Source organism: Manis javanica, chromosome 2 (assembly GCF_040802235.1).
Source record: "Manis javanica isolate MJ-LG chromosome 2, MJ_LKY, whole genome shotgun sequence".
Taxonomy (NCBI): domain Eukaryota; kingdom Metazoa; phylum Chordata; class Mammalia; order Pholidota; family Manidae; genus Manis; species Manis javanica.
The window spans coordinates 184,586,272-184,604,087 of NC_133157.1; the positions used below are offsets into that span (position 1 = coordinate 184,586,272).

The 17,816-nt window shown below is 34.6% G+C and overlaps 1 protein-coding gene across 3 annotated transcripts in view; it reads right to left on the reverse strand.

The window, feature by feature from the left end:
- RGS22 (regulator of G protein signaling 22) overlaps positions 1 to 17,816 on the reverse strand; it is a 158,307-nt gene that overhangs the window by 19,258 nt on the left and 121,233 nt on the right. For 2 of the 3 annotated variants that reach the window (XM_073229891.1, XM_073229889.1), the window contains exons 20-23: positions 16,971 to 17,039; positions 14,612 to 14,773; positions 8,037 to 8,216; positions 4,453 to 4,611 (exon numbers count right to left, since the gene is read on the reverse strand). In XM_073229891.1, the coding sequence (XP_073085992.1) occupies positions 4,453 to 4,611; positions 8,037 to 8,216; positions 14,612 to 14,773; positions 16,971 to 17,039 (570 nt within the window). The remainder of the gene's footprint in view (positions 1 to 4,452; positions 4,612 to 8,036; positions 8,217 to 14,611; positions 14,774 to 16,970; positions 17,040 to 17,816) is intronic. The other variant, XM_073229890.1, reaches the window with a different exon arrangement.

Sequence of the window (17,816 nt, forward strand, 5' to 3'; positions counted from 1 at the left end):
TATGAAATAAGACTCCAAATCATAAATGCAGAAATTGAGGACAGAAATAGACAAAATTATAAAATGGAAAATGTAAAAATGATAGTTTACTGTATTTAAAAAAAGATTGAAGAAAAAAGCAGAAATCTTTCAGGAATGAAGCTCTAAGGTGCCAAGGGAGATTTGCTGGATAGATAGGGGATTTATGTATATATTTTATACACACACACACACACAAATATATATACACACACAAATATATATACACACATATACACACACTTTCTGTTTGATCATATATATATGTAAAACATATAAATCAGAAAGAAAGTTTATATATACACACACATATATATAAATCCATCCCCAAATTTGGCAAAAAACATAAACCTATGGACTGAAGAATGTGAACAATCTTCAAACAGAATAAATATGAAGGAATCCACTCAAGGCATAATCAAAATTCTGAAAACTAAGGACAAAGGAAAAATCTTGAAAGAAGTAAGGGCAAAATAATACCTTACCTATAGAGAAGAGATAGGATAAAATAATAAATCTTGGAACATCAGGAAGAACAATGGAAAAAGCAAAAATATTGGTAAATACAATAGACTTTTCTTCTCCCCTTGAGTTTCCTAAGTTTGATGGTTGGAGCAAAAATTATAAAACTGTCTAATGTGGTTCTCTATATTTGTTGAGGAAATATTTAAGATAATTATAGGCAGGTGAGGGAAAAGGGATTTAAGGGGAGGTAGTTTCTAGACTCTACCCAAACTGGTAAAAATGCCAACACCAATAGACTGTGATGTGTGTATATAATGTAGTATCTAAAGCAACCACTAAAACATCTAAACAAAGATACAGCAAAATGAAATTCTAAAAAATGTGCAAGTAATCCACAACAATGAAAGACAAAAGAAACAGAAAAAAATGAAACACAGAAGGAACAAAAAATAAAGTGGCAGACTTAGCACCTAACATACCAATAATTACATTGAAGATAAATACACTGAATACAGCCATTAAGAGACAAGAGATTGACAGCATAGATTAAAAAACAAAAAACCATGACCCAAATATATGCTGTTTATGAGAAACTTAATTCAAATATAATGACATAGGTAGTAAAATAAAGGGATGGAGAAAGATATACCATGTGAACATCAAAAGAGAGTAAGCTGGTTCTGCAGCTTTGGAGAAGTCTGGCAGTTCCTCAAAAGGGTAAACATATAGTTACCATATGAGCCCAGAATTCAATTTCTAGGTCCTAAGAAAAATGAAAACATGTGTTCACACACAAAGTTGTATGAGAACGTTCACAGCAGCATTATTCATAATAGCCAAAAAGTGGAAACAACCCAAATGTATATGAACTGATAAATGGATAAACAAAATGTAGTATAGGCATAGAGTGGAATATTATTTGGCCATAAAAAGAATGAAATGTTGACAAATGCTACAACATGGATAGTCCTTGAAAATATTAGGTTAAGAGAAAGAACTCACAAAAGGCAACATATTGTATGATTTAATTTATATGAAGTATCCAGATATAGAAAATACATTAGTGGCTTCCAGGGGATTGGGGGGACAGAAATGGTAAGTGGTTGTTATTAGGAATAGAGTTTCTTTTGGGGGTGATGGAAATGCTCTAAAATTAAGTAGTAGGATGACTGCATAACTCTGAATATACTAAAACTACAAAATTGTATGCCTTAAAAGTACAAATTTTATGGCATATGAATTAAATTTCAATAAAGCTGTTATTAAATAAAGATACTCAAACCAAAGCAAAAAGAAGAAAGCAGGAGTGAATAATATTAGCAAATATTCCTATTTATTGTATTCGATCAAAACAGGAAACAACAGAAATGTCCTCCGTGAGTGAATGGTTAAGCTGTGCTACAGATGTGCCAAGAAACACTACTCAGTGATAAAGAGGATGAACTATGGACATACAAAACATTTGGGATGGATCTCAAGAGCATTTAGGTTGAGTGAAAAAAGCCAGTCTCAGAAAGTCACATACTGTATAATTCCATTTATATAACATTCTCAAAATAATAAAATTACAGAAATGGGGAACAGATTCATGGCTGCCAGACATTGGGGATAATAATGGGATTGGGTGGATGGATGACAGTCACTAAGGAGAGTTCTGTGGTATATCTTGAATACAGTGTTTGGGTTACTTGAATCTGCATATTTGATAAAATGGCATATAATTATATACATACATTGTACCAATGTCAAGTTTCTAATTTTACTATTGTACTACAGTTAATGTAAGATGTAGCCATTGGGGGAACCTGGGTGAAGGGTTCATGGACTTCTCTACAGTCTTTGTAATCTTCTGTGAATATTATTATTTCAAAATAAAAATTTTTCTAAAAAAACCATAAATACCACAACAATAGCATTGTTTTACATACGAAATACTTTGGAATAAACTTCACAAAATACATCAAAGACCTGTCATCAAAAACTACAAATCACTGCTGACAGAAATTAAAGAACTAAGTAGAGATACACTGTGTTCATGAATTAGAAAACACAATATTGTTATGCTGTCAATTATCCCCAAACTGATTGTAAGCTCATTACAAACCTCATCAAAATATATGAATAGTCAGGTAACATGTGAAAAATTGCTCCACCTTACTAATAATTAGGAAAATGTAAATAAGTGCATTAGCATGATGACATACTGTTTGTCATCATCATATTGGCAAAAATTTCAGTCTGAATAACATACCAAATGTGGAAAAGTAGTAGTCTCATATACTGCTGGTAGAAATATAAAATGACACATTCACCAGAAAAACAAGATAATAGCATCGACTCTACTAAAAACACACATACTCTTTAATCAGCAATTCCAAAGAAATTCTTAAACATGTGAATTTGGAGACATTTACAGGAATGCTGTCGGCACCGCTGTTTGTAAAGATGAAAACTGAAAACATATCCAATGAGAGAAATAATTAAATAAAAATAGTATATTTATTTGTATGCTGCAATAGCATGCAGCACTTAAATTGAATAAACTAGATATAAGTATAGAAACATGGGTAGAATTAAAAGACATAAAGTTGAGTTTAAAAAGCAAGATATAGAAAGATGGTACACAGTATGCACTGAGGTCAGAATTGTGTACCCCAGCCAAAAAAATTCATAGGTTGAAGCCCTAACTTTCGGTATGATTGTGTCTGGAGATAAGGTCCATAAGAGGTAATTAAGGTTAAATGAGGTCACATAGGTGGGGCCTTCATCTGAAGGAACTGTGACCTATAAGAAGGGAAAGAGAGAGATCTCCTTACCTCTCCACCTGACGGCACAGCAAGAAGGAAGCCATTTATAAGCTAGGGACAGAGCTTACATCAGAAACCAAATCAGCTGGGACCTTGATTTGGGATTTCCAGCCTCCAAAATTGTGAGAAAATAAATTTCTGTTGTTTAAGCCACCCAGTCTGCAGTACTTTGTTATAGTAGCCCAAGCAGACTAATATAATATGGTACCATTTAAGTTAAATACATAGCAAAAAGTGCTTTGTATTGTTTATGAATATACAAGTATAAAACAGTTACATTTAAAAAGAGCTGGAAGAATGTACCTCAAACTTAATGGTTGCTTTTGGGGATGGGAAGGGTAACAGAACTCAGGGCTAGAGTTAAGAGACTTTACTCTTTCTGCAACATTTTATTTCTTAAGGAAAAAAAGCAAATTTTGACCTGTGCGAATATGAACATTCATTATATTACTTTTGTATCTTTCAATATCTCTTAAATTTCTTCCAAAAAAATAGAATAGGCATAAGTTTATAAATAAAATACATTACATGGGAGCAGTTACCCCTTTTGACCCAAAGAAAATAAATAAATATAGAGCTAGGTGAATGGATGAAAGAATGGACAGACCAACAAATAGGCAGGCTGGGCAATTTATGATTTATATTCTCAAATTTCAGTCAGTGTATCACTCTGTAACAGTAATACTGAAAATGCTACCCCCGGTACGTAGTATTTTTCATTTACCCATTCATTCATTCATTCCTCATTTATTAAGTAAACAATGATTAATAATTGAGCATGTACTGGACACTGTATAACGGCTTATGAGACACAAATAAGACGAGGACTGCAGTCCAGTGAGGATGACAGACGCAAAAGCTTATTCACAAGACAACATAAAGCATTATCCAAGAGGGGTAGGAATGTTACTACAGCGGGTGCAAACTGCTGGTGTTGCCTAGTAGCATCAAGGAAGCTTTCACATAGAAAAGATAGCATTTGAGATGAATTCTGAGAAATTCAAACCAAGTCTGAAACCTCTGACTGCAAGGCTTGAAAGCCAGTAAAATGTGTATTTTATAACTTTCCTGTACTTCCCCCAGACCAAATTCATCTATAAAATCCATACGTATCACATACTTTTTAAAAGTCTGATTAAATCCAAAATGAGGCTTGTCTCACCTTTGAAAATTTTTCATCTTCTATGACTGCCAATTTCTTTTTCTGCCTCTTATGTTCTTGTCTTCTCTCTAAAACACTCATAATTTTTTCATCAGTTAAGTTCTTCCTAAACTCACAGAACTGAGGCCAAAATTTAAACAGAACCCCAAAAATTGTCATCTGTGTAAAAAACAAAGTATGTCTCGGATTACAATTTTATACAAATGTACCAATTTAAACTCTAATTCACCATAATAATGGATTAACTATTCTATCTTTAATATACAGCATGTTTCCTCCAACTTATTGTCTCCAGACATCTTGGTATAGTTTCGCTCAGCACATGCTTATCATCAGTGCTTTTTATTACCAAGGAGAAGTCTTTCTTTAAAAAAGCCATACACTTAAAAGTCACTTTATTCTTTATGTATCCCTAACCAATTGACTGTATTAATAAAGAATCCATTAGGTCTTTTTAAATAAGAAATTTATGTTTTCTTTTAAAACATATACTAGTTGCTCTGCCACACACTCTGTTGCTGTATGCAAGTATTCCAAATATTCAGTTCATCAAGAGGAACTCCTCTCTGCCCCCTCTTTCTTTCTTTTAGAGAAAGGAAATACATCTTGCCTCTGGAAAAGTTCTTAAAGTTGCAGATCTAAGAATAAATCTTGAGTAACTTTTAAATGATATAATCTCTCTTTTATGTGAGAGCAAGAAGAGTAACATTTAAGTAGAGTGGTATCCTGGACAAATGCTTTCTATGAGGACACTTTACATTAAGTGATTAATTGTGATATTTATAGAGATAAGAACTGTTGCTCAAACCCATGTCAAGTTTTTCCATTAGTTCCAGAGGCATACGTTACTTCCAAGAAGGTAGAACTTGCCATATCAGATCAAGTCCAACATCTTGTTGCTGGGAATAGCCTTTACCTAATGCCCTGGCAATAAAGGAACCATCCCATTAGGCTCCAAGCCAACTCTTCAAGGGAAAAGAGGAATTTTTAACAAGTAAATGCTGCAACAGAGTCCTGAGTTGGTGCATTTCATTGCTCTTCATTTCTGTACATGAATACTGTTAGTAATTTCAAAATTATTTACTCTTTTTAAAATGTAATTTTGTCATTGAATTCTGTAGCCTCTTGGGATTATGAACATAAAAGCTATAGATATTTTAATGAAATGTAGCCTTTTAAAACATTTGCATTTACATCTACTTGCCATGTACTTAATGAAGTAATCCCCTGTCCCATGTAGTTTTTATATGAACTTAAATTTAAGTATTTCTCCTCCTCTATTTACCAACTATTGACCCTACTTCTCAGGTATTTCTCCAAAATCTGAGTTATTCGCAGCCCTTGAATATATTTATTTCCATCTAGGAGGCCTTCCAGCAAAAGTCAACCGATTAGGACACAATTTTTCCATGGCAGACAAAACTACTACAGAGTTGCAGTAATGATTTTAGGTTAACATACATGTTATTCCTGAAAATTACCCTGTACCTCCAGAACTGTAAAAGATAACCAAACTGTAAGAAAACATTTTAATAAACATAGAGCTACTTTGCTCACTGGCAGGACAGGGTAAATATCTTTAGTATGAGTCAAAAGGGTTGTGAAATTTGGCTGAAGAACGTTCAATCTATTAGGCGTGCAGGTAGGGGATAGACAGAGGATACACTGAAATTTTTGAAACAGGAAATAGGTTTTTTTTAATCTGCTATTCAGCCTTTTTGTGCAACTTTGCTCTCATTTTCAATTTGATCTTACTACTTTTTGTCAAGATAGTTCTTCTCAAGTCATTCATTCATATGTTAAAAAATGTTGTTGAGTGCCTATTCTGTGCCAGGCATTCAGGCCTCAAAGGCAAATAGGAAACATTCCCTGCCCTCAAAGAGCTTACAATCTAATGGGAAAGTTGGGTGTGAGATTAGTCATTTTCAATTTGGTGGCAAGTGTTCTGCCAGGGATAAATACTGCAGAAAGCTGAGCAGGGAAGAGAGTAAGGTCCCTTTACAGAACAACAAATATTTTCAGTAAGACAGGGAGATAGATGGCAGGATGTGGTAAGATATGTGCCTAGAGAGATATGTGGTGGGAGTCTGGTCTTCATTATGAAGACAATGGGGAATAATTGATATTGAAAACAGAGAAGTAACATGATCAGGTGTACATTTTGAAAAAGAAGGCTCTGTCTGCGGTGAGTTACACAGTTTCATGAGAGTCCAGAGGCAGGGAGTTGTGGTAATCAATGTGAGATGCTGCAGACAGGAACTGAGGTAGTGGCATGGGGTTGGAAAAAAGGTGACAAATGGCTAAGTTTTAGGACCGAAGATATGGGGATAAGGGAATGAAAGTGAGGAAGACATGATAATGGCAGCTAGATCTCTGGCTTGCACACCTGGGTAGCCGATGCCATTCTTTGAGCTTCCTCAGAATACAGAAGGAACAATGGACTTGGTAGGATAGGGCCCCTAAAGAAAGATTCTTTTATTCTCCACAGTCCATATTTAAGGTATGTGTAGGACTCCGTTTAAGGAAATCAGGTAGAAGACATAAACTAAAGGGCTCCAGTAAAGTTCACAGGCTGCAATCCTTGGACAGCATGGCCAACCTAACCAATGTAAGCCGCTCTAGACATTCACTGTCAGACTCAAGGTCTTCAATTTCAATGGGCCAGCCCTGACCTGGTTATCAAGAGGTGTAGGCTATGCTAAGTAATCTATAAGATCTTTTCATTAACAGATTCTGGCACCATGTTTTGTCTATTTCTCTTTAGCACATCCTCAATCATTTCTTTGTATTTTTGCCTATTTTAATACCTATTTAATTTGGATTGTGAATCCACTTTCAGTTCCTTAGAGGACTTAGAACACAGCTGGCTCACAAATGAATGTTAAGGAATAATGGCCTTTTTCCATACTCAAGGGCAATCATACCCTAAATCTCTGGTTCATATCACTTAGATCATGACATTGTCATCCCTATCACTCCTATTATAATTTATTTTTCTTAATCATTTTTCAGGAACAACAGTACTAAAAAGCTTTTCAAAATTCAAATAAATTATATTCACCAAATCACTGTTTTCTAATATTTATCTTAAAAAGAAGTAACTTGAGAGGGTTAACAGGCATGGCTTTCCTTTCATGAACTTGTGTACATTATGTTGGTCCAGTACTCAAATTTCCTCTCACTTAGTTTATGAGGTATGTGAATATTCCAGTCTTTAAAAATACACATTGGTACACACATACTTTACACATTTTTGTGGTAGCAGATTTTTAAAAGGAAATATGATGGGAACAGAAGGAAAAATTAGTTTGAGTTTTTTAAGTTAGCAACAAAAATGATAACCATGGAAAGTCAAAGTACAGTATTTAAATAATTGTATTTGCTGTTTATTATCATAAACAAAATACTAGTTTACTAATTTCCTATGTTCTGTGGCATCTGCAAAGATTTCTTTAAACAGAACAAATTGCAGTATTTGGAGGATCGGAGTCTTGCCAAATATGAATAACACAAAAGCTTTAAAAGAATATCTACATTGTCAATCTATTTTAAAGTACACTTAGTGACCTGCTCTGATCTCTTACCTGTGCCTCTCTAAATACATATGGTCCTAATTCCTTACTGTGTTCAATAATCTTCTGGGCTTGCTCTACAGGAATGTCAATTTGTAAAGCTGGTGGAATACTGGAATTAATAAAGCAGTTGATAATAGTCATGATCTTCTTGTGTATGATGGGCTCATCACAATGAGAATGGCACAAGTCCTGAACAAGAAAGAACAATATATGATGAAAACACATTACGAGAATACTTCATAGAATTGTGTCAATATGTCTTTCAGTTAATATGTACAATTTAAGTTCAGGTCAGGAGGGCATCGGAACTTGTCAAGGCTATCTTGAAAAATAATAGGTTTAATTTCTCTTGGGTTAGAGGGACCTAAAACATTGATGTATACACCTTACATAAATACAGGTTCATTTAATCCTGATTGCTGCTTCTCCTAGGTATAGGAACAGCTTTAGTGTCTATTTTGTCTCATTTAACAAATCTATATTGAGTCCCTGCTATATGGCAGACACTGAGTGAGCCCCAAGACAGAGTATCTAACCTTTAAAAGCTCAATCGCTTCTAGAGGAGAAGCATGAAAACATATTACTCCAATCTGAGATGGTTACTAGTAAATGCAATAGTCGAGGTATACCTAGGGTCATAGGAAAGCACTGATAACAAGCACCTAACTCAACTTATGGGTGGATGCAAAAACTTTCCCAGCCAGAATTGCTTCTACATAAAGTAGTTTAGGCTCAAAAAGGCTAACAACATAAGCAGGAATGCTGGTGGTGACAGGTGTGTTGTTATGTATCTCCTAGGATCTGTATTTTTTCAGTTAACCTATCACATTGTCCTCATAGCTAAAGAAAACAATAGTGATTAGACATTAAAAAGACCCAGTTTTACATTACAATGTAGGGTTATCATTCCTTACAATAAATATGTATCTTATTTTGAATTATGGCATTTCTCTGACAAAGACATTCTTCTTTAAATCATTAGAAAGCAAATAAATTTGGAAACTTGTACTTCTAGGCTAGAAATGAGCCAACATTTATGAAGTACCCAGTGTATGATGGGAACTGTACTAACTTTCTTATGAACACTGTTAAAGAAAGAAAAAATTATAGTGCTTGCACTGAAAGTTTATATATTGTTTGATGTAAAATGTGTGAAAAAAATCTTGATATAAATGCTACATTAAGACAACAGTTAGCATTTTTACTCAGTTTAGCAGCCCCTCAGAAAATGGCTATATATTCAACATGTTTGTTATGTTACCAAATTTTTTTTTTTGCTGTTGCTAGTGACATACATATATATAATTATTTGATGAAACTGGTTTATAATCATGGAATGTAAGGCTTGTGAAATAAAAATAAATTTGTGAAGTTATATATAGTTTTAATTTTCAGAGTGATGGGACAGAATCTAAAGATTCAGAACTGACTTTTTTATAATTGTTCTGCCATACTATACCATTAGCCTAATTAACTTCCCCCTATCATTAAGGTCTCAGTTCAAGCATACTTTCCTCCAGGAAGCTTCCTGTGCTCTCTCAGCACAGGAGAGAAGTCCATCTTAGGTTGTTTCAATGCACCCTGTGCCTCTTCCACCACTGCACTAATCATACTCTTATCAACTGTCTTGTCTATCACTTGTCTGTCCCTCCCATGACACTGTAAACTCTAAGAGGAAAGACAGTTTTGATCACGGTTGTATCCTCATGATTTAGCATAGCCCTTCGGTAGGTGCTCAGTTAAGTGTACTTCTTGGATGAATATTTCCTTCCAGTCTTTTCTCTTTGGATACACACATACACAAACACACACTTTAAATCATACTGTTTTCTAGTAGGTAGGTTTTAAAAGATCAGCAAGATGCATATCTTTTCCCATCATTGATTATTCTCCTACAACATAGTTTTTTAATGGCTACAGAGTATTCTATTTATCGCTAAGTAATCAATGTCCTGTTGCTGAATATTTAGGCTCTTCTCTATTTTTCATAATTCAGAATAAGTAAGATCACTGTAGATCAGTCTTTGCATATTACCATAATCAGTGCTGAGGGGGAGCATGACTGAGTGAGTAAGGGCATGAGCCTTAGCAACAGAATGCCTTGGTTCAAATTCCAGCTCTACCACTTAATTAACTGTATGATGCCAGGAGTTTCTTAACTTTTCTGTGCCTTAGCTTCTTCATCTCTAATAGGTGAGAATAATGGGTTTGAATTCACAGGATTCTGATGAAGAAATTAGTTATTACATGAAAAGCATTAAGACAATATCTGATAGGCAGTAAACAGTTAAGAAGTGTAAGCCATATCATAGTGAGCTCAACAAGACTGCCAGGCGGAATGCTTCCCACCTGGCAAACACCCTCAAGACCCAATTCAGGTATCATCACTCATTCTGAGACTTCCCCGACCTATCAACTGCCCTGCACATTCCCTCCTCTGTGCCAAAACTATACCTGGTTAGAACATGGATCACAGCCAATACACTTCCATGACATTTGTTCTCATGGATGTCTCCCCATCCCTCGGGGGAGTTGTATTCACTTTCTTGATGTGTTTATTCACTGTATTATTCAAATAATCTACCATAATGGCTGGCACATTAGATACTTAATAAATGTTTATTGAATGAACAAAATCACTCTGACAACATTATTTTAAACAGATACCTAGTATTATAAGTCCTCCATTCTATACTACAAAAAAAAGGTATTTAAATGAAGACCAAAGGAATCCTTGAAGGAAAACAGTCACAAAAGTAAGTAAGGGTTGACTGTGTGTGCATCTAGGATTAGCTTATTTCCCAAGGTTCATCTCTTTACCTCTTGTCCTAGTAAGGCTCGGCTTGTTCATATTCATATTAGCTTGAAGATAGTTCTCTCCACTCATAATAATTGCCTATTCTGGAAAACAGGCTCTACTTCCCTTCTAATTTCTAATTTTCAAAAAAAATTTAATATTAGCTACCTTGTGACAGATTCTGAAACAACTTATGTCAAAATATTATTTTCTGAGAAAATTTCTAAGTTTACAATAGTACAAAAACTGTTGATAATAAAAAAAGGTGGAAAACAGTTTCATAGTATGTTGGAGAAAGTTTGGAAATAGACTTTAGTAAGCAACTACTAACTATACAGAATATGAATGCTGCAGAGCATTAGTACTGTATAATTCATACTTACATTATAGGCCATTTGAAAGCATTATCCTCTTAAATTCCAGTTTTATTTTTTATTTTCCATTTTTATAATGGTACAAAACAGGCTGCTTGCAAGGAAATGAGCCTGCTACCCCTGGGAATATTTAAACAATGGCTGGATGCCTACTCATAGGTATTTCTAGACAACATTTCTGTATTCAAGTCTAAATTACATACCAGAAGTCCTTTCTTCCTCTTCAATGCAAAGATTTTACATGATTCCATTAAACACTAAACCTGAAAATAGACTGTTTTTTCACCTAACCACTTGTTCTTTTGCTTATTTATTTTGTTAAGAATGTGGCTATTCTTTTGAGTAGAAAAACCTCTCTCATCTCTGTTGACTTATTTATCCATAATTCACTGTCTTTGATTACTATTGCTGTAAATATGGTTGGGAGAAATTCTTGTAAAGAGGTCTTGGTTAAAGTACTGAATATGGGTATGTTTAGAAAAAAAATGTATCTAGTACATTTATAGATGAAGGGGTATGCAAAAATACAGTTAAAACTCTTTTCAGGAAGGTTTTAATTAGATCACAATATATTTGAGTATGTTGAAAATACTAATACTATCCACAGATCAATGGAACAGGATAGAGAGCCCGGATATAAATCCACACATATATTCTCAATTAATATATAATAAAGTAGCCATGAATACACAATGGTGAAAAGACAGCCTCTTTACAATTGGTGTTGGCAAAACTGAACAGCTACATGTACGAGAATGAAACTGGATTATTATCTAACTCCAAACACAAAAGTAAACTTGAAATGGATCAAACACTTGAACGTAAGTCATGAAACCATAAAACTCTTAGAAGAAAATACAGGTAAAAATTTCTTGAATATAAACATGAGCAGCTTTTTCCTGAATATATCTCCTTGGGCAAGGGAAGCAAAATAAAAAATGAACAACTGGGACTACATTAAACTAAAAAGCTTTTGTACAGCAAAGCACACCATCAGCAGAACAAAAGGTAAACTACAGTACGGGAGAATTTATTCAAAAATGACATATCTGATAAGGGGTTAACATCCAAAGTATATAAAGAGTTCACACTCCTTAACACCCAAAAAACAAATAACCCAATTAAAAACATGGGTGGAGCATCTAACAGACACGTCTCCAAAGAAGAAATTCGGATGGCCAACAGGCTCATGAAAACATGCTCCACATCGCTAATTATCAGGGAAATGAAAATTAAAACCACAATGAGATATTACCTCACACCAGCTAGGCTGGCCAACATCCAAAAGACAAGTAACAACAAATGCTGACGAGGATGTGGAGAAAGCAGAACCCCTACACTGTTGGTGGGAATGTGAATTAGTTCATCCATTATGGAAAGCAATATGGAGGTTCCTCAAAAAACTAAAAATAGACATACTATTTCATCCAGTAATTTCACTCCTAGGAATTTACCTAAAGAAAACAAGATCCCTGATTCAAAAAATACATGCAGCCTTATGTTTATTGCAGCACTATTTACAATAGCTAAGATACAGAAGCAACCTAAGTGTCCATCAGTAGATGAATGGATAAAGAAGAGGCAGTACATATACACAACGGAATATTATTGAGACATAAAAAGAAAAGAAGTTCTACCATTTGCAACAACATGGATGGAGCTGGAGGATATTATGCTCAGTGAAATAGGCCAGGCAGAGAAAGACAAATACCAAATGATTTCCCTCATTTGTGGAGTATAAAAGCAAAGCAAAACTGTAGGAACAAAATAGCAGCAGACTCACAGACTCCAAGAAGGGACTAGTAGTTGCCAAAGGAGAGGGGTGTGGGAGGGCAGGTGGGGAGGAAGGGAGAAGAAGATTGAGCAGTATTATGATTGGCACACATGGTTGTGGGGGTCATGGGGAAGAAAGTGTAGCACAGAGAAGGCAAATGGGAAATAGTGACTCTGTGGCATCTTACTATACTGTTGGGCAGAGACTGCAGTGGGATACATACCACATCTTCTTTATCCATATCTACTGATGGACACTTAGGTTGCTTCCACATCTTGGCTATCGTAAATAGTGCTGCAATAGACATAGGGGTGCATATGTCTTTTTGAATCTGAGAAATTGTATTCTTTGGGTAAATTCCTAGGAGTAGAATTCCTACATCAAATGGTATTTCTATTTTTACTTTTTGAGGAACCTCCATATTGCTTTCCACAATGGTTGAACTAATTTACATTCCCACCAGCAGTGTAGGAGGGTTCCCCTTTCTCCACATCCTCGCCAGCATTTGCTGTTCTTAGTCTTTTCAATACTGGCCATCCTAACTGGTGTGAGGTGATATCTCATTGAGGTTTTAATTTTCACTTCCCTGATAATAAATGATGTGGAGCATCTTTCATGTGCCTGTTGGCCATTTGAATTTCTTCTTTGGAGAATTGTCTGTTCATATTCTCTGCCCATTTTTTAATCAGGTTATTTGCTTTTTGGGTGTTGAGGCGTGTGAGTTCTTCATATATTTTGGATGTTAACCCCTTGTCGAGTATGTCATTTACAAATATATTATCTTATACTGTAGGATGCCTTTTTGTTTTGTTGATGGTGTCCTTTGCTGTACAGAAGTTTTTTAGTTTGATGTAGTCCTATGTCTTCATTTTTGCTTTTGTTTCCCTTGCTTGAGGAGATCCATTCAGAAAAAAGTTGCTCATGTTTATACTCAGATTTTTGCTTATGTTGTCTTCTAAGAGTTTTATGGTTTCATGACTTACATTCAGGTCTTTGATCCATTTCGAGTTTACTTTTGTGTATGGGGAAAGACAATAATCCAGTTTCATTCTCTTGCATGTAGCTGTCCAGTTTTGCCAACACCAGTTTTTGAAGAGGTTGTCATTTCCCCATTGTATGTCCATGGCTCCTTTATCATATATTAATTGACCATATATGCATGGGTTTGTATCTGGGTTCTCTAGTCTGTTCCATTGGTCTATGGGTCTGTTCTTACGCCAGTATCAAATTGTCTTGATTACTGTGGCTTTGAGGTAGAGCTTGAAGTTGGGCGACTCTATAGCATCTTACTACACTGCTGGACAGTGACTGCAATGGGGGTGGGCGGCTGAGGACTTGAATAATATGGGGGAATGCTGAAACCACAATGTTGTTCCTGTGAGACCTTCAAAAGATTGTATATCAATGATACTTTAATTTTAAAAGAAGAAAATACTATCATTCCAGGGCTCACTCTTAGTCTTCACTGAGTAACAATACATGTATCTAACATAGAAAAATAAACACCTCAGTAGTTACATATTGGTATGAATTTGGGAAAATTGGGATATCTTATAGAAATGTCTGTAAAGTTAATCTGTAATGCTAATGCGTTTCTTCTTCAAAAAGAAGTAGTTTTTTGTAGTTCTCAATATAATACCTTATATTTTTGTACTTCTTGCCAAAAGAGTACCCCATTTTCCAATAAATCTCCTTTTAGAGCCACAAACTGTTGAAACTGTCTTGCAGTAACTGGATTCAATAATGCTTTACGAAAAGCAATGATTTCACTAGATGAGGATATCCACTTACTCTCCACAGGCTGTCCAAAACAGAGAATACAGAAAATTAGCTGTGCTCTAAAAAGTAATAATAAAGTCATTTATTAGGTTCAAAATTATCAACTTCTACTTCCTTTACTTTTGGCTGTTGAAATCTATGGCATGGATACTCAGAATCTGGCAAGATTTCCCCCTCTGTTCTTCTCCCCGTTGTCTCCCTTTATATTTTTATGCCATAATTTTTTTAATAGAAAGAAAGAGAAATGATTGGATGATTTAGAACATATGACTACAATGTTTAAGAATGTTAACAGTCATTACAGTTTGGGACTATGGTGAAAAACTACATTTTAGTGCATGAGTTCTGTGCTTAAATAGACAAAGTAATCACAATGTTATAATTATATATTATTATGTTATTATTATTTATTTTCTGATTACACATATTACATATATGTTAATATATAATTCTCTTAACTTATAAAAAGTAAAATAATCGAACATTTAAGACACTTTTTCAAAATTTTTAGAAAAAATTTACTGTGGAGCTTACTATAATTCTATAGGAAAAAAATCATGATTTTAGGTGAGACATCTTTATATTATTTTAATAACAAGACAAACTTTTAAATAATAAACTTTCTCTGACTGAAGATTCACTTTACATTCTAAAAAAAAACAGAAGGACCCCATTGTATTTTAATAATGCTATCTTCATAATTTGAAATATATATTTTTTACTTTGACCATTTTAGATCACATATTCATCCCCCTTCAGTATCTCAGACTAAAAACATAAGATGAATCTTATTGAATTTACTGAATAGATTTTTTTTTTTACTGGATGAATTTTATTAAAGTTCCCTAAATCTGAGTTTAGCCTAAACCATGCAAAGAAGCATCATTCCAAAGGCAGCCTTCTCAATGAACTTAGGAATTACAGTAACAGTCCATCAAAACCCATGCTAAACATCCAATGCATAAAATAAGTTTCTTGAAACAAATCCTACATGTTCATCAATGTGTTGAAGAGAATTATGTAAAAAGTACTATGGGAACACAAAAGGATGAGTAACTAATTCTGCCTGGAGGAGTAAAAACTTGACAGAAAAGGTCCTTGAGGATGACGTCTGAGTTGGAAACTGACAGGTGAAGAGAACTCCAGGCAGTCTAAATGAATAATGGTGCCTTTAACCCACAAAAAGTGAGTAGATGTCTATCAGTATTTTAGTGAATCATATGTTGTATTCTCTGGACAAAGAGTTAAGACTTACCACATGGTCCATATTAAAATTATAACCCTATAAATAGGCACAACTATGTATTAGACTGGTATGTTTATTTAAAATCCCCTCAGCAAATACTGTTTTAAGACCTGCTTCTTAAGATACTAAAGTTAGTAATTTGACTAAAAACCTGTAATTTAATTAAACTAAACTGAAAATAATATATGTTGCACAGTATGAAATATAAGCCCATTCTACCTATATTTCAGTAAAAAATATAGCAGAAGACAAACATAAGAACAGTTTATTACTTTTCAAAATGGAAATACAGAAAGAGAGCATCCTGATAGACTCATGCATGTCTCTAACAGTCAAATACAATTTTGTCTTTTTTGTTAGTTTGGAGGGGTCACCTGGGTCGAGTCTGACATTCTATCAAGACCTGTAGAAGGATGAATACACATAAATTTGAGCTTCAAGAAGACTGTGTTTATCATGCTTGTTAAGCAAAAGAGGCCATTTCAAGTATTATTCATATTATAGTGATTTAGGAAGTCACCAAAATGATAGTTATCTTAATTCTAAAGCTTAATTCTTAAAGCTAAAATGTAATTCTAAATAAAGAGAACAATGTCAGATAACTAAACCTGCCGATTCTGCTGCATTCTTCTCATTCTTTTTGTGTAATCCACTCTCAGTAATAAATAAACTACCACATGCTGGAATGAACAGCTTGTCTCAATAAAATCATCACAAGTAAAATAAATTTAAAAACATATTTAAAATTGAATCATACACTTCTAGAGTTTAGCAGGTTAAGGAACTCTTTGATAAGAGGGGTCTGGTAGAATTACACTTCCCCCAGAATCCATCAGCCAATTAAACAGTGCCAGCAGTGAGTTGATGGCTTATAAAGTGGTGTCTACAACAAGGGACTTTAAACAAGAAAAAAAAGAAAATACTCTGACAGAGTAAAACTTACAAAGGGAATAATATAACAAATATTACTTGCCTTCCAGACCCCAACTTTCCTTTCATGCTTCTGTAGTAAGAGCTCTTCAGTTATGTCTCTCATCTGTACCTAAAAGCAATACCAACTATTTTATCCCAGTTATTTAGAATGTCTGAAGTTTTGAAATCATTTACTAATTTAATAGCTTTAAAAAATGAAGTAAGGGTCATCATGGATAAAAGATCATGCAGTTCAGGAGAAAGAAGATCAGATTTAAAAATGGAAGCCCTACCCAGGTCCCTGGGCAAATCACTCAAATTCTCTAAATGTTTCCTCTTCTACAAAATTGAGATATTAATACCTGAGGGTTTTGCCCCCAAATGTAGAAAATAATTTCACATTAAAAATCTTCACTTTGGGTCACATGGAAACTAATGCTGGAGAGATAATTAGGACTTCAGATTTTTGTGCTCTTTTCTAGCCACAACTCTTTTAGAAGAGTACAAAAGTTATTCAATACAGGGAAGAAACACAGTAGATATTTCTTACAGTAACTGCCTGATCACAATACTTTCCCTTTTTTGGGAATCACTCTGGGTAAATCTGTGCTATCTGATGCCACCTCCCTGTCCATAGCAGACAGATGCAGGAGCTGACCTGGAGAGGCAGGAACTAGAATCACTGATGCTGAGTGTTTCTGACAGCCACACCCCAAAGAAGAGACCTGAGAATCCCTGCTGGGTTCCCAAGGCTGCCCTGGCCTGTGGCCTTTTTTAAGCTTGGGTATCAACTCTTCTCCTAAGAGTGTGAGAAACTCCAGCACCATTTTATAATGAATTATCTCCCTTCTCTTTTGTCTTTGGCTTAAGGTTGCCAGAATCACTGTAAGTTATTGACCACACAAAG